At 50.2% G+C, this 17,806-nt stretch overlaps 1 protein-coding gene across 1 annotated transcript; it reads left to right on the forward strand.

Moving 5' to 3' along the window:
* Positions 1 to 5,009: 5,009 nt before the first annotated feature.
* On the forward strand, positions 5,010 to 17,806 carry LOC126001089 (angiotensin-converting enzyme-like protein Ace3). Its single transcript, XM_049768264.1, is given in 19 exon segments — positions 5,010 to 5,040; positions 5,043 to 5,332; positions 5,682 to 5,840; positions 6,087 to 6,174; positions 6,283 to 6,426; positions 6,876 to 7,067; positions 7,143 to 7,240; positions 7,329 to 7,501; positions 7,664 to 7,887; positions 8,002 to 8,146; positions 9,063 to 9,161; positions 9,449 to 9,571; positions 13,573 to 13,757; positions 14,376 to 14,555; positions 14,592 to 14,799; positions 15,425 to 15,492; positions 16,324 to 16,420; positions 16,514 to 16,685; positions 17,432 to 17,806. Coding segments are annotated over 19 exon segments (3,051 nt in total).

Here is a 17,806-nt window from a genome sequence, read left to right on the forward strand (position 1 = left end):
CTTTCTGAAGCTTGGCCTTCAGAGGTGTGCTGGATTGGGGGGAAGAGTTCCTTGAGAGATGTTTTCACTATTTTTGCCTTTGTGTCTATTTCAGATATGGATAAAGTGAAATCGTGTCAAATAAAGCCCTTTCTATGAACATGATCTGTGATGATTAGTGATGTTTCGGTGTCTATCCAGGCTGTGTCCTAGGTACCTCATTTGCCACAGATGCTGGATGTGCAGTTGATTTTGCTTCCCCAGTTGGCATGACTGATTGCGAGAGACTAGCATCAAACCCACAAGCTGGCTGTTTGCGTCCAGAGCCCAGCAACTTCCACGGTCAGCCCCCAGCTGCTTCCTGGCTTTGTGATACTTCAACCCGAGACAGGCCTTACCTCAATATTTATCCCCCAGAGGTGTCCTTCAGTTCACAAGTTCTGCCCTTCCCGCTTTCTGTGTATGTGATGTGTGTGTGTGTGTGTGTGTGTGTGTGTGTGTGTGTGTATACATGTACCCACAGTTGCATGGCACGTAGGCATGATTGTCTAAGCTCACTCAACAGACAAGGATGTGGAGTCGAGGTATTTTGGATATGCAAGAGGGTGGAAGTTTACGAAATACTTAGGACAATGGAATTTATAAACAAACCCTCTAAATAGTTCTAAGCCTTCTCCCACTAAAAAACCCTATGATCCTCCTCCCAGCCTGATGTTTCTAAACTAACCACCTGATAGTTCACTCAGTACCCCTTTTATGAACCTGGGACGTTCATGCCTCCTGTCAGAGCTTATGGGCAACAGGAAGACACTGTAAGTATTATGCTGTAGATGGAGAGTGAAGAAATGGATCTTTGGGGCACAGGGAAGATGGTTCAAAAGACTGGAGCACAGGGGCCGGAGCAATGGTGCAATGGTAAGGCATTTGCCTTGCACATACCTGACCCAGGACGGACCGTGGTTGGATCCCCGGTGTCCCATATGGTCTCCCAAGCCAGGATTTATTTCTGAACTCATAGCCAGGAATAACCCCTGAGCATCACTGGGTATGCCCCCCTCCCCCCAAAAAAAGACAAGCACAAATTTTGTATGCAAGAACCTCTGGTTTGATCTCTGGTACCGTGTCCAGAACCCTCCAAAATAGTAAGCAGGATCTGAAGTGATAGTACAGCAGGTAGGGTGTTTGCTTGACTTTCAGTGACCTAATAAGACATCCCATATTATGGTCCCCTGAGCACTACCAGGAATGGATCCCTGAGTGCAGAGCCAAGAGTATGCCCTGAGCAGTGCTGGGTGTGGCCCCAAAACAAACAAAATAATCAACATTGGGGTCAGTCTGAGCAGCCATAGTCACTAGACCTTGTGAAAGGTTTAAAGTGTCCAGATTCCTAATTTTATCTCCTGGAGGCTGGCCAGTGGAGGGGAAGCGAAGAGCAAAGGTCAGGTGGACTCAAAAGGATCAGAGAAGAGATTTCAGTTCCAGCATTTCCCCTGGTAACTCTAAAGTCAGGGCCTGCCCATGCCTGCTCCTCTGTGGCCAGGGGGTATTAGACAGTTTCTTTGATCTCCCCTCACCCCTCAACACCTCCAGCCTTCCTCCAGCCACTTCCCAGCTCTGCCCCATCCACCCTGGCTCAGCAGGGACCCCAGAGACCTTGGAGTGGAGCTGGGACCTCTCCATCTGGGTGACTTGGAGTAATTTCCTCTCATATCAAAAGGGTTCTTAGAAACAAACCCTTGAGACAGGTAAATGTAATTCCTAGTTGGGTTTTTCCTCTCTTTATGATGTATGCATCTCCTCCTGGGAAGAGTCTTCTTGTTGTTTGGTTTCTTAGTGGTTGTTGGTGTCTAAGATTCTAATTGGTCTGGTGGTTCAAGAAAAGGACCTGAGAGGGCCCGGAGAGATAGCATAGCGGCGTTTGCCTTGCAAGCAGCCGATCCAGGACCAAAGGTTGCTGGTTCGAATCCCGGTGTCCCATATGGTCCCCCGTACCTGCCAGGAGCTATTTCTGAGCAGACAGCGAGGAGTGACCCCTGTGCACTGCCGGGTATGCCCCCCCCCAAAAAAAGAAAAGGACCTGAGGCTGCAATGGCACCTGGGCCCTTCCTGGCATTCTAGGGATCAACCTGAGCACCCCAGCAGTGTCCAAGTGTCTCCAGGACTACAACCAGCACTAATGGGGGCCTCCAGGGCTGCAGCTGGCAGTGTTCAGGGAACTCTGGGAGTTGGGAATTATACTGGGGTCAGCTGTACATCCTAAGCTCTGTACTGTCTCTCCACCCTCTTCCTGTTTTTTACATAGCATTTCCAGTGATGCTTAGAGAGACTGGGAGCATTTCCTGGTGGTGCGGGGGATACAGGATGTGCTCAAGGGACCATGAAACACTGTGGGGTCAGTATCAGGGCTTCATGCCTACAACACATGCATTCCAGGCTAGTGAGCCATCCTCTGGCCCTCCAAGTGCTATTCTTTGGCCTCAAAGACTCATGACTCAAACATCCCTCAGCTCAGACAATGAGAGCTGGAGGCTGAGAACTCTGGCCAACATCAGTATCTCATCCAGGAGGCGAAGAGAGCCCAAGAGCAGTCCAGAACTGCTGGTCTTTCAGATCCGGCCCTGCTGGAGACTCGTTCCTTTCCAAGGCTGTGAACACCTTTCTCTGGACTCAGCTTTGTTGAGGTTTGGTGGATTTTGTTGTATTGAATCATCATGAGATGCACTGTTACAAAATTATTCATTATTGATTTTTAGTCATACAATGTTAAACACCTACCCCTTCACCAATGCCTCCAGTGTCCCTCCTGCCCTTCTCCTGTCTGCCTCAGTGGCAGACATTTTTCATCTCTCTTTTCTCTCTCCTCTCTTCTTCTCTCCTCTCTACTTTTCCTCTCTTTCTTTCTCTCCTCTCCTCTCTCTCCCTTTTTTTCATTCAATCACTTGTGGTTTGGGGCTGGAGAGAGAGCACAGCAGTAGGGCTTTTGCCTTGTATGCAGCTGATTCAGGATGAATGGTGGTTCGAATCCAGGCATCCCATATGGTCCCCCGAGCCTGCCAGGAGTGATTTCTGAGCACAGAGCCAGGAGTAACTCCTAAGCGCTGCCAGGTGTGACCCAAAAAACAATCACTGTGGTTTGTAATATTACTTAAGTGCTATCATGCGCAATAGCTTTTGTTTTTATTTTATTTTCTGTTTTTGCCCAGAGATAAAGGGAAATAAAAATTGAATGTATAACTCCTCAAAGAAAACTCTGAGGATAGTTTGTAATAGATAAGAAATATTCGGGGCTAGAGAGATAGCACGGAGGTAGGGTGTTTGTCTTGCATGCAGGAGGACAGTGGTTCAAATCCCGGTATCCCATTTGGTCCCCTAAGCCTGCCAGGCATGATTTCTAGACATAGATCCAGGAGCAACCCCTGAGCACAGCCCTGTGTAACCAAAAAAATAAACCAAATATATATATATAGTAAAGTAGCAAGTGGCAAAAACATTATTTTTCCTATAGTTGACCATCCATAATTCCTATCTTCCCAAACCCTTGGAATTTCCTAACGTATTGAAAATTATAAAGTTAGGCTGGAGAGATAGTATAGATCCTTAGATTCACTCTTTTCTGGAACAAGATGTAAATCGAGCCACGAGAGATCATGGGCACCTGGGTCCACGCAGCAGAAAGCTGGCCATCTTGGAAGGAGAGGATGGAATAAGCTCCTGCTGCCTCCTTCGTCACCCAGACTCACTGTTTTCCTGATGGCCTACCTCATTATTATGATCCCCTTCAGAAACATCAATCTGGCCAAGCTTCAGGTATGCTGGACTTCGGGATGATATCACCAGAATTTTTTGGAGGGAGTATAGGCATCTTCTCCTCATATCTTCCTTTTCCAGGAGGCCTGGCAGCTGAGTACATACCCTTAATCGTTGTAGTATCAATAATAGTGCTTTGAATCTCTGGACAACTTCATTTGTTTGATACTGTCATTCCTATGAGAATTTAACAGAATTTAAATTTAACCAATTTAACAGAATGAACAGCTAACAACAGAGCTTACTAAACCTGCCGACTGTATTAATGACTTCATTGGAGATATAATAATTTTCACAAATGTGCTTGCTACTGTACTTACTTTTTCTTTGTCTCCTTTTTCTTAACTTTCTTCTCTTCCTTTTTATTTTATTTTTTTTTTGTTTTTGGGTCACACCCAGCAGCACTCAGGGGTTACTCCTGGTTCTAAGCTCAGAAATTACTCCTGGCAGGCTCGGGGGACCATATGGAATGCTGGGATTCGAACCAACGTCCTTCTGCATGCAAGGCAAATGCCCTAACTCTCCTGCCCACCTTTTTTTATTTTTCTTTCTATTTTTTCAGTAACTTTTCTTTTACTTATCTGGAAACAAATGTTTATAGTCAACTATGTGATGCATTTTATTTGAATAAAGTAACAAAAAGAAATACAAGGTAAGACAAGTTAACTAGAGGTCAAGGCAAAATTTCAGGAAGATAAATCTATTCCAGTCCAGAGGCTCAGAATATTATTGCCTCTATCCATCCATCCAACCGTTCATTCATCCATCCATGATATTTCCACTATCTGTTCATCTGTCCAATAACCCTTCCATCCTTCCATCCATCCTTTAATCCATCCATATTTTCTTCCTCCTACCCATTCATGCAACTATCCATCCTCTCAGAAATAATCTCAGTCTATGGGCATAATGGAGCTCTTCAATCTCTGATCCAGATTCCAGGAAGGCTCCAATTGCAAAGAGAAATCATCAAAGTGAGTAGGACATCTTTTTGCCTAAAAAGCAAGATTCCTGGCTCTTCTCTTAGTAACTAGCTGTGTGAAAATATTGTATGCTTTCATTATTCTGCATCTCAGTTTCCTTACCTGTCAGTTGGACCCAAAGGAAGGTGGAGCCTTCCAACTCTGACATTCTATGGCTGACCCTCAAGCCCCTGATGTCACAATATAGAACGGGAACATGATTGGACTACAGCGTCACTCAGCTCTGCAGTCCTTTTGGCCATGGGCATAAGATGGACTTGCCCTGGGCCTTCTTCCTTGTCCTTTGCTGTTACTTGCAGCTCTTGCCATGGCTCAGGACTGAATGTGATTTGACCTTCAACAGTACGACGGAGATAGAGATCCCACAAGGGGGCCAAGAAGGGAAAAACTGCTCCAAGAATGACTCTATGACCACTCCCCCATCAGAAAATTTATATAGTGATGCTGCGGTAGCTGATTTCCTAAAGTACTATGATAATACAGCTCAGGTTGTATGGAACGAGTTCATGGAGGCTGCCTGGAATTACACTACCAACATGACCAAGAAAAACCAGGAGGAGATGGTGTGGTACCTCCCACATCCCAGTTCTCTCCCCTTGCTCATTCCAAAGTCATTGGGGGGGGGGTGTTGGAGATAGGGGGCCCTACCTACTTGCCACCCTGTCCAGAGCTAGAAGGAAAAGGGATACCTCAATGTCAGAGCTTGAGGCCTTTTTGGTGACCCTAAATATCTTGCTTTTCTTCCTTGGTGAATATTAATCACTTTCTGGCTTTTAAAGCTTTCCCTGGTTTCCCTCTTACCCCTTCTAATCAATCTGAGCCCTAAAGGGTAGGGGGTCTGAAGAGGAGTGTGGGACCCCAAAGTTCCCTCCCACCATCTCCCACCACCAATATGGCAGCCCCTCCTTTCAGCTGCAAAAGGAGATGGCGAAGTCTCAACACTCGCTGTATTTTGGTACCCGGGCCCGCCTGTTTAAGATAACCAACATCCAAGACCCCATGTTAAAGCGCATGCTGACTAAGCTACAGAACTTAGAAAAAGCAGCCCTGCCTCAGGAAGAACTCCAGGAGGTGATGGATGGAGCCCCCAGGTCTCCAGGCACATGGTCCTCACTCCCTAGGGTTGAGTGGGCTGTCCAAGTGGAGAGCCAGAGTGTCTGGGCAGGAGGGAGGCTGGGTGGGTGGTAGGGCCGCCCTTCCATGGGACCAGCAGGGAAGCAGAGGCTAGTGGGAATACAGATACTGGTCTCTAACCCTCCCAGCTGGTTGGGACTAGATGTGGGGTGAACCCACCCTGGGTGACTCCTGTCTCCACAGTACAACAAGCTTCTGACCAACATGGAGACAGTGTATAGCATGGCTCAGGTGTGTCTCAATGAGGGACCCTGCCTATCCATGGATCCTGGTGAGTGCCCAGTTCCCTCCCTCCTCCCTCCCAGAGCAGGGGAAGGCAGAAAGCAAGCTATAGTGTGAATCCAGGGATCTCATCACGGCTCCTTTTTTGTGGGTGCAGACATCCATGACATCATGGCCTACTCTCGGGACCACAAGGAGCTGCTGTGGGTCTGGCAGGGCTGGCGGGATTCTGTGGGACGCCAGATCCGCAGTACCTTTGAGCGCTACGTGCAACTCAGCAACGAGATGGCAATCCTCAATGGTGAGTGCCCCCCACCCAACCCCTGAAGGACCACACTCCACATGGGACCTCCAGGCCCTGCAGCACTGCAGAGCAGACAGACAACAAAGAGGAATCTGGAAATGGGAAGCGCTGCTGAGGGAAAAAGTCTGGCTCATGTCTATGGGGAGGATGCGGGGTCAGAAAGGCCTGCATCAACTGCCCATCTGTCCATCTGTCCGTCCATGTCTGAGACTGCCCAGCACCTCATCAACCAGCTAGACAGGGTAAGAGATCACTGCTGGGTCTGAGCTCAGAACTTTGATAGCCCCAATCCTCCCCAATCACAGTCAGTGGCCTGGGGAAAATTGTTTCCATCTGGCAAATGAAGAGTTCAGAAATTAGGAAGGTCAAGTGGGTTGCCTGTGTCTGATGTCTGCCAGGCCAGGATTAAAGGGGGTGTGCCTTCTGAGCCCCCTTTCCTGTCCTAGGTTACAAAGACATGGGGGCCTTGTGGCAGGCTGTGTACGAGTGGAACACGCTGGAAGAAGACCTGGAGGATCTCTACCGTGAGCTGCAGCCACTCTACTTGAACCTGCATGCCTACGTGCGCCGTGCCCTGCACCGCCACTATGGGCCCGAGATCATCAGGCTTCGGGCCCCCATCCCCGCCCACCTCCTGGGTAAGGGTCTGGGGAGAGCAGAGGGGCCGTGCAGAGGAGACACAGATGCCTCAGCTACTTCATTTCCCCTTCCAGGGAATATGTGGGCCCAGTCCTGGATCAACATCTTAGACCTGGCTCTACCCTTCCCGAATAAGCCCCCAGAAGACATCACAAAGATCATGAAAGCTCAGGTTAGAGCTTGCCCATCCTATCCATTCCCTTAGGCACCCCCTGGGCAAGCAGGGCCGAACTCTCATCCCCCCCCCCACTTGCTCCCAGCACTGGAAACCCATGAAGATGTTCGAAGAGGCTGATAAATTCTTCGCCTCCTTGGGCCTGCTGTCCCCCCCGCCTGAGTTCTGGAAAAAATCTATGCTGCAGAGGCCCACAGATGGGCGGGAGGTTGAGTGCCACACCTCAGCCTGGGACTTCTTTAATGGCAAGGACTTTAGGTACTGCCTTGGGACCTCCCCCAATCAATACCCACCCCCCATTTCTTGTCATCCACCTACTCTCCCCTGGTTGCTGGCCCAAATGGGAGCCACCCTTCAGCCTGGGTGAAGAACGCTCCAAGGGTATCCCCATGCACTTTGATCTTTGCCCTTTAACCCTAGGATAAAGAAATGCACCGAGGTGAACATAGAAGACCTGCTCTCCGTCTTTCACCAGATGGGCCATATCCAGTATTTCCTGCAGTACCGGAACCTCTCAATGGTTTTCCGTTCAGGTGCCAACCCAGCCTTTGAAGAGGCTGTAGGCTCAGTGATCACCCTCTCAGCCTTCTCCCACAAGCATCTGCTCAACAGAGGCCTGCTGAGCCATCAGCACCAGGATACAGGTGACTGGGACATGGCTCAGAAGAGGTCAACCGAACCTGTGTCTCTAGCCAGGAAATGGGGGGGGGGGAGGACAGAGAAGCCACAGCTGCCTCCTAACTGCACCTCTTCCCCAGAGGAGGAAGTTAATTTCCTGATGAGCGTCGCTCTGGACAAGGTCGCCTCCATCCCCTTCACCTATATGATAGACCTCTTTAGGTGGAAAATCTTTGACGGCACCATCAAGAGGGAAATCTACAATCAGGAGTGGTGGAACCTCAGGTGTGAAGGAAGGCTGCAAAGGGCTCTCAGGCACCTGCAAGGAACTACCTGCTGCCTTTCTGGGAACCATGCTGGAGACCCCAGTGGGGAGAGTGGGCAGAGAAAGCCCTCCGGGAGGGAGAGCTGTTTGCTGGCACCAGTCTAAAGCACCCTGGATGGGTCGGCATACTTGGAAGCTCCCCACTGAACCTGACACCAGCCCTGAGCAAACCCAACTATCCCTCTAAGGATCAACTAGAGTCCTTCCTTCCTCCCTTCCTTCTTCCTTCTTCCTTCCCCTTTTCTCTCTTTCCTTCCTTCTCCCCCTCCTTTCCTTCCTGCTACATTGGGCCTTGCTCAGGCTTACCCTTGGTTCTGTGCTCAGGCATCACTCCTAATTGTGCTTATAGAACCTTCCCCACTGTCCTATCTCTCCAGCCCCGTAATGCTTTATTATTGTTTTGGGGGTCATCCTCAGCAATGCTCAAAGATTACTCGACTCTGCGCTCAGGAATTACACCTTCAGTGCTTGGGGGACCATATGGGATGCCAGGGATCGAACCAGGTCGGCTACATGCAAAGCAAATGCCTTATTTACTGTACTATGGCTCCAGCCCCTGCCTTTTTTTTCTTATGAGCACTTATAACATGGAACCACTTGGCAGTTTGATCTACAAACCCCCCTTCTCAATGATGCATGTGGGGTACTGCCTGGCTCCTCACTTCTTTATTCCTGAATTCAGTCCAGGGAAGTCCCTGATGAGTCCCTGTTTCTCAAGAAGGGCCTCCATTATGAGCCCCAACCCCAAGTGCTGACAGTGACAACAGCCTTGCCCCCACACAGGTCCAGTCTGGAATGCGATACCTATGCTTTGAAAGTAAAAGGCTCGGGGCTCCCAATCAGGCAGCACTACCCAACCCCTGCTTTCTCTGCCAGGTTGAAATACCAGGGCCTGTGCCCCCCAGTGCCTCGGTCTGAAGAGGACTTTGATCCAGGCTCCAAGTTCCACGTTTCTGCTGGCATACCCTACGTCCGGTAAAGGTTTGGGCTCTGCTGTGGACAAGCTCGGGTGTTGGGGGTCCTTGCTCAGCACCTGCTGGTGGGTTACATGGTCTGAAATTGCTGCAACTGAGGCTCTTTTAAGGAGAGTCCTCAAAGTCAGTGCTGATCTGAGGCAGGGCATTATACAGGGGCCTCCAGCCCAGTGACTTGAGTAATGACCCTAATGGCATCTGTGGGGCAGAAGAGCCCAGAGTCTGGTGGCTCTGGCTCCCCACCCTTGGTATCTTATCCTCAGTCTACCTTCACCTTCTTCCACCCAGGTATTTCCTCAGTCTCATGCTCCAATTCCAGTTCCATGAGGCGCTGTGCAAGGCTGCTGGTCACACGGGCCCCCTTCATCAGTGTGACATCTACAATTCAAAGATGGCGGGCAAGTTGCTAGAGTGAGTGTCTCTCTCTCTCTCTCATACATACACACACACACACACACACACACACACACACACACACACACACACACAATCAAAGGCTGTCTAGGCTGTCTTTCCTCCTGTTCGACTGAAGTTTCTCTGAGGCCGGTTTCCTCTGTGCAGCTCCTCCTACGGAACACACATACATACAGGCATGCACACAGATGAACACATACATAGATACATAGACACATGTACAAACACATATGTGCACCTGAAATTAGAAACCCACACTCAGAAATGCACGCTCCCACACTCAAAAATACACTCAAGGGGCTGGAGCGGTGGTACAGCGTTAAGGTGTTTGCCTTTCACGCATCTGACCTAGGACGGACCATGGTTCAATCTCCCGATGTCCCATATGGTCCCCCAAGCCAGGAGCGATTTCTGAGTGCAGAACCAGGAGTAACCCCTGAGCATCACAGGATGTGGCCCCCCAAAAAAAACAAAAACAAAAAAAAATATACTTGTGCCCACACACAAACACTCTTACACTCAGACACACACGCTCATACCCACAGGGCCACATGCTTAGACAGTTACACCCTTGCATACCCTAACAGGAACTCATGCACACATACATGATCTGCAGACTTGCTCACACCTGCCATACTTCACTGTCCAGAAGAAAGAGCAGCCCTGCGGCCAGCCTGCCCATCAGTCTTCCATCAGCCCCTTGTTTCTTCAGTGCAGGATGCCTGCCTCCCCATCCTGCAGCATCCATGACTTGGGAGCCCCTAATCATCCTTCCTCTTTGGGGGGTAAGGAGCCTCTCAAGCTCTCTCAGATGGCCTGAAGGCCTTTCTGGAAATTCTCTGCAACCAGGAAGGAGGTTCGATGTGAAAGCCAGAGGAAGCGATCTGTGGAAGCTATGGTAGGGATTACTCAGGCCATTCAGGCAGGTCTGGGGTTCCTGGTGTCACACCAGCTCTGCTCTGGGGTGTCCAGGGCTGCACTCAAAGGTGTTCGGGAGACCATGACGTGTCAGGGATTCAATCTGAATCAGCCATATGACTGAGTTGTACCATTATGCCTTTACTCCCGAACTCTCTCCAGCACCTTCTAGGAACCACCTGGATCTGGCTCCCAGCTGATCCGGTTTATCTTCATATTAACCTATGGCCAAGCCATGGGCCTTTGGCTCCTTTGCCCAAGTGTCTGCACCCCAGACTTCACATCTGCTCCATCCTTTCTGTTCCTTGCCTCAGTAGCATTGCTTTAGGCCTGCAGTAGACCTGGATATGGGGTAGCATTAACTAGTACAGGCTGGACTCCTGATAAACCTTGTCCAGGTGCTCCTCTCAGTAGCTCCAAGTCCTTCACATTAGCCTCACTTGTCAGAGATGAGAATGAAGAGAGGGGAGGTAATAGGGCACCTCAGTCTGTGAGTCATTGCACAGAGAGGGCTGTTAGTCTTTGAACTCCAAACTGACTAGAACACATTCTCTAGTTTCCCCGTAGCTTGCTTTGGTCAAAGTTACTGGAAAGGTCAGACCAGGTCTGATGTTCCCCAGATCAGAGTCTACCCACCACTTGGGGTGGTTCTTCCCAGGAATACCAACTGGTTTCAACAGGTCTGTTTCCCTAATTGGTCAAGGTCATCTTCAGTTTTATTCCTGCCTCCCCAAGGACTAACACAGCCACATAATTTAGTATCTTTGAAACTTTAATGAGCATATTTGTGATTCCACCATGCAGTCTGTCAGTACCAGGCCAGATGGGGCTGTTGGACTGATCCTCTGGCTTGGTTCCCAGAGGGCTGCACCCGCCTGCCTGCCTGCCTGCCGTATCCCTCATGTTGGTCTTTCTGGCTTTGTCATCCTTTCACAGCACCAGGGGCAAATTCAGTCATCTGCTCAGGTTTGAGCCCTCCAGCCAATAGGAATATCACAGCCCTCTCTGTTCTCTGCATTGGTGGCCACCCATCCTTTACTCTTTCAGCAAACATTGACTTGTACAAGTACCATCCAATGAGCCTGATATCTTGTGGGGGACAGTGATCCCGGGAGCAATCAAGAGCCATATAACCAGGAATGGAGTGATGTGGGAGGGAAGAGAGGGAAGAGACCCCAGAGGTCCTGACAGGGAAACAGGAGAAAGCTCTATCCTAGATACAGGAATTCAAGAATAAGCAGGTTCTGAAGCCTTTAGATCACTTCACTATGAGCTCAGTCTTTTTGTTTGTTTGTTTGTTTGGGGGCCATACCCAGCAGTGATCAGGGGTTACTCCTGGCTCTGAGCTCAAGAATCATTCCTGGCAGGCTTGAGGGACCATACGGGATAACCCAGGTTGGCTACATGCAAGGCAGATGCCTGTGCCCCGGGCCACCTCTCTGGACCTGAACTTAGTATTAATACACTGGATAATGAGACATTTGATAAATTATTCCTGGTCGTCCACCCAGACCTTGTTGAGGCCCTACCTGTCATCACTGGTCATTGACACAATCCCTCCTGCTCCCCTTCCCTTCTGAGATTCACAGGTGAATGTTTTTCTGTCCAGTAGGCAGAAAGGAGGTATCTGAGAAAGGGAGATGCTTCAACACAACCTAAAAGGCAGCGGAGTGTCTAGGGACCAAGAGTCGGTGAAGGGGAAGTCAGGAGGTTGCTCTTCTGCTAGATGACCTTAAAACTTGGTTTGTTATTTTCATCTATCAGCTGAGGTGGGATTGCCCAGAGCCAGCCTTGGGGCAAGTTTCACAGGGAGCAATGGAAGTGGTAGGTGTAAGAGGTCCAGCTTTGGGGGTTAGCTTTGCCCAGGAGTGCACTGTGCCACCCTGCAGATGAAGATCACAGAGGCAGTGCCTTGTAGGTTTCCCTTGTAATGATCAGGTGTCACTGTATAGGCTCTCGGCTGGGGTCAAACCTGAGCCTCACCCAGCCTGACGAACTGATTCTAAATAGAGGCTTCTCCCTCACCCGCCCCTACCCCTCATCTTTTTTCCCCCCAGGATTAACATCTGATCAAATCCTCTTACCTAAAATTAGTTCTGGTATTCCCTTCTCCACTATCCCCCCCATTTTTCTTTCTTAATCTTTATGGTTTGGCTTCATTTCTCTACAAACTTGATTTCTGATGTAGATCATTTCTGACAAGGATCAGCTGACCTTGCTTTTCCACATTTCATTATTTCCTGGTGTTGAGTGAGCCTCATAGAAGTCTTTGCAAGCTCCAGAGGCAGCTAAATCCAGTCGGAAAGAAGGCAGAATCTTTACTGGTTATTTTCAATGAGGAAGAAGTTAAGGTTGCATTGACTTCTAAGGTCCAAAGTAGCATCACTGAGCCTTGAACTTGGGTGCAGTCAGTCTGGACCCCACACCCTGAGTTCTGGGTCTCATATCCTGAAACCAGTTGGAAAGGCTCAGCACCTGCACCTGGTTTTCTCCAATCAAAGGCCTGGAATCCTGGTTTTAGCATATTCTGTACCCTAGAGTTTGAGACCCTGCAGCTAAGCTCTAAGCTAGCATTGCCTGTGAAGGTGAAGCCTAGGGAACATCTTACACATTTTACTCCAGGTGCTCCATATAAGTCCAAAAAGGCCTAAAGAATTATCTGTCCTACAGCCCTGAGCCCTCTGAGAGATAGTCTTACATGCCTCTTGGAGCCTGGATATTGTGGATACAAAGATCGATCAAGAATCTAAACTAGTATCTACATGTGTTATTTGCCTCCTATGGCCTCCCAGGCACGGTGTCCAATGTCATCACCATGCTAGGAGGTAGGAGATAGGAACTGTCATTGCCTCCATCTCTGGAGATGAAAACAAGCTTAGAAAGGTCAAACCACTGCCCAAGGTTATGTGGCATCTCAGTGACAGTTGGAGCTCAAACCAGATCTTTCAGAACTCATGGTTTTGTCCACTAGGGAATAAGTAGAAAAATCCAGGGCAAGACTGAGACTGGGAAGGGAGGGGTGTCACAGCTGTACCAACCAACTCCTCTCCACAGCCTCACAATTGTCCCCTCTCCCTTAGGGATGTCCTCAAGCTGGGCTCAAGCAGGCCCTGGCCAGAGGTCTTGGAACTGATGACTGGGGAAGATAAGGTTTCTGCACAGGCCCTTCTCACCTACTTCAAACCCCTCCTGAACTGGCTGGTGACAGAGAATGTGCGGCAAGGCGAGATCCTGGGCTGGCCTGACTTTGGATGTACCTTTGAAGGTTTGTCCAGAATTGGTCCAGCCCCCAATTCCTACCCTAGCCTGTTTTGTGCCAGACTCAACCTCTAGCCTACCTCATGGGCCATGCATGGCTCTACTGTTGTATGAATTTGGCCCTTAGCCTCTGGCCTAGTCACTTGTTTGAGTACATCTAAGCCAGACAGCTTGGCTGGCATCTTGACACTGTTGTCTTTTTGTTTTGTTTTGTTGGTTTTGGTTTTGGTTTTAGTTTTGGGCCACACCTGGAAGCACTCAGTGGTTACTCCTGGTCTATACTCAGAAAGTACTACTTGTAGGCTTGGGGACCATTTGGGATGCCGAAGTTTGAACCCGGAGTTTGAACCCGGGTTGACTGCATTCAAGGCAAATGCCCTACCTGCTGTGCTATTGCTCCAGCCCCAGAACTTTTAACATTCCCACAGAGCCATGGCCTGGGTACCACAAGCTTCCCTCCCATCCTCTCTCCCATTTCTTCTCTTTTCCTCTTCCAGAGCAATCAATGTCTTTAGTTTTTGTAAAGTAGCAGTCAGATTATTTCTAGGCACCCTAACCCTCCCAAATTTGATCTACTCTACACGATTTCCCCTCCCCTGCCAACTACTTTCCATGTCTTTTACAGAAATAAACACAGAGAAGATGAATTTTCTAGGTCATGACCTGAGCTTTATACAGACCTCAACCTGGCAATGGGTGTTGTTGGGCCTATGCGTTGTCATGACCCTGGTGGTCATAGTGCTGGGTTACAGACTGTTCTTGGCTGAGGCCAAGAACCTGGAACAGCCGATGTCAAAAACAAAGAGCCGCAGTGACCTGACGGAAGAGAAAGAGACCGCAGGCGATGATGCCAACAAGGACCCTGAAGCATCAGCCAACGCCTACTTCCTGGGCATGGCCATGGAGCCCCGCCAGGTGCTCAGAAGACAGTGGTTTCTGCTGACTGTTTGCCTCATCCTAGTGCTTTGCTCGCTCACTCTGGCCATTTGGGTGATCAGTTACCACTACAAGAAGCCTCCATGGATGACATCGAATTGGTGGAACTGGGAGTAGATATCAGTGCAACTGGTGAGATTGGTGGGCAAAAGGAGGGTGACCAAACCAGAGGAGACAGGGCAAAGAAAGAGAAAGCCTAGTCACAACTGGGTTCTGCTATGTTGGGTCTGGGTGCACAGGGGCGGTGAGGGTGGGGAAATGTTTGTAATTTTATGTTGATTAATGTAGTTCCATAAGGCCATGTGCTAGTGACTGAGTTTGTGATTCTGTGTATGTCCTGGGGTCCAGGTCAACCTCCTTAAGAGGTTCATGAACCAGGGTTTTTAGTGATCCGCCACATATGTTCTTCTAAATCAGTCCCCCCCCCCCAGATTACATCATCCCAAAATCATCCCCACACATCCAGATTCTTTCGGGAGCATAACTATGAGGGTGCAGGGTCCAAGGTGTACCTCATTCTGGTCAAAAACAGGCATAGAATAAGTGCCTTTATTGGGTGTATTTAAGGAAGCCCCACATTCCTTTACTAATCCAGTCTATCCAGTTGATGTGTGCTGTGCTCTGCATGCACCTGCGCACTCCAGATGTGCCATCTCCATCTTTCTCCTGATCCCCTGGCCTGTCCCATGAGGAGTTGCACAACCTGTCTCCCCTAAATCTGCCTCTTGGCCTTCTGAGGTGCCAGCAGCCTCACAAACTGCCCCATGGCCTGCCTGCCCCACTCCAGACCCTTCCAAATGGAGACAGTGGGTAGATGGGCACTGAGCCAAGCCTGATTAATGATCGACTTCTTTAATATTTAAACAAAGCTCATCTGCAGCCACTCGGCTCCAGAGATGGTCTTGTTCTGCATACACACCTGCTGCCCGGCCTGTTGCCCTGGGCTTGATGCCCAGGGCAACAGCACCTCTCCAGGCTACAGGGGACATTTGAGAAATGAGTCAGTGTGGCAGAGATTAAGAAGGTCTCTGCTGCCCCTTCTTAGCCCTTTCTTTCCAAGCTGGCAATGCCTAAGATTGAAGGCCATACCCAAAATACATACAGGCATTTTGGAGTTTGGATTAAAGCCCTGGGGACTCCTAGAGAGTGGGTAAAAAAAAAATTAGGGGAGCATAGGGCCAGAGAAATAGCACAGCGGTGAGGCGTTTGCCTTGCATGCAGAAGGACGGTCCCATATGGTCCCCGAGCCTGCCAGGGGCAATTTCTGAGCATAGAGACAGGAGTAACTCCTGAGCACTGCCAGGTGTGACCCCCCCCCAAAAAAAAGATTAGGGGAGCCCTGAAGAAAGTTATCAAAAAAGGTCAGCTCAGCTGGTGACCATAAATAGGTGGCCCCAGGTGTGCTGTTGAGCTGGTAGAAAGGTGGTCCTGAACTAGAATTAACTTTCTAGACAAAGGGCTTAGACCACCACAGACCTAACACCAGAGACTCTGAAACCATGCTGAGATCAGGAATGAGCCCCAAAGCCCCTTGCTCCTACCCTGCCCTGGGCGTTCAAAGCACCAGTCCTTCTGTCACTACTCTGAATTCTGTCATGCTGGTCTTTGTCCCCATTACTAACTGTTGGTCCTCTCAGTTTGGAATACCCATGGGCAATGGGTCCTCCTATGCTACCTGTCACCAGCACAGTTTGTGACACTGAACGGGGCCTTGGAAAGTGTTTGCGTGAACAAGTGAGTGAATGAATGTCCAATACCCACTATCTTCCTCGGAGTTCAGCGTGCTGCACCCTGAACCCCTGAGAATCCCTCCCCTTTCCTCCATAGCCAGCTGCCCCTCACACGCAGGGGCAGCCAGGACAACTCTGCTTCATCAGGAGGCCACATTAGCAGCTCTTCTACCACCACCACCCCAGCCACAGTGGCCAATCAGGCATTATGGCTCCACAAGGCAGAGGTACACCCGGCTCAGGACTCCAAGCCACTCACCTCAACTCCAGTACGGAACTCACTGAACTGCCACACCCTCCTCTCTCCCCCACCCCCCACCTGCCATTGTAAAATGTATTTTGCTGGAATATTTTCTTCATGCCTCAACTGATTAAGAACTTGGCTGTGCATCAATTAAAACTAAATATATTTTTCAAAATGGCATTAGAGGATCTTTATCACTTCTCCAAACTGATATCTCCTACCTGCCCAGCTCAGAGCCTTGCACGAATCTCACCATGAGCTTTTGCTTAACGCTGAAACTGGGCCCTGTGCAAAGCTTGGCGTCTGCCAAGACACACTGTGAACTCTGGTGCCCTTCTCCCCTGCTTTCCAAGGAGCCTGGTTCAATAAACCTCACCCATCCCCACCAGCTACTTCTCATGCCTTCATTTCCACTTAGGAGTCCAGCTACTTATCCGGGATCATTTACTAATAGGTGGGTTTTAAAAGTGTGCTCTCGGGCAGTGCCTATGTGCTGAAGAGCTCTCAGGCCTCTGGAGCAGGCGCCTTCTCTCCCATTTCCTTCCTGCAACCTGCTCACGTACTCTCCCATCTATGTGGCCTAGATGGACTGAGAGCTAGGAGTCCTGGGGGTCACTGCAAGGCACTTGATAAGGGCAAAGAGTGGTCAGCAGTCAGATTCCTAAAGAACCTGCAGCCACAAAGGCCACCTGAGGCCTCTTCTGCACCGCCACCACCCCACCCCTGCCTGGTCTGCAACTTCCAGGCAGACTGACTGTCCTTTGGCGCAAGGAGGAGACAGATCAGCCTGGAGAACAGAGCAAAAGCTCCAGAAGGAGCAGAGGCCCCTTTCAGGGTGCTGGCCCCGCCCCCGGGAGCCGGGGCCCCGCCCCCGCCCCGTCGAGGCCGGGGAAAGTCGCCCCCGCCCTCGGACCCCGCCCCGCCGCCTCCGAGCGCTCCTTTCAGCACCGCGGCGCGGACAGCTCCCGGGCGGCCGGGCGGAGCGGCCGCCCGAAGCGCAGCGCAGCAGCCGGGGTGCACCCGGGCGGCGGCCCCTGGGGACAGCGCCCATCGATCGGCAGGCAGCAGGACTTCGCGGAGCCCGAGCACCCGCTCAGACATCGGAGGCCCGGGCCGCTGGTAACTCCGGGCAGGGGCAGAGGCTGA

Source organism: Suncus etruscus, chromosome 1, assembly GCF_024139225.1.
Source record: "Suncus etruscus isolate mSunEtr1 chromosome 1, mSunEtr1.pri.cur, whole genome shotgun sequence".
Lineage (NCBI taxonomy): Eukaryota > Metazoa > Chordata > Mammalia > Eulipotyphla > Soricidae > Suncus > Suncus etruscus.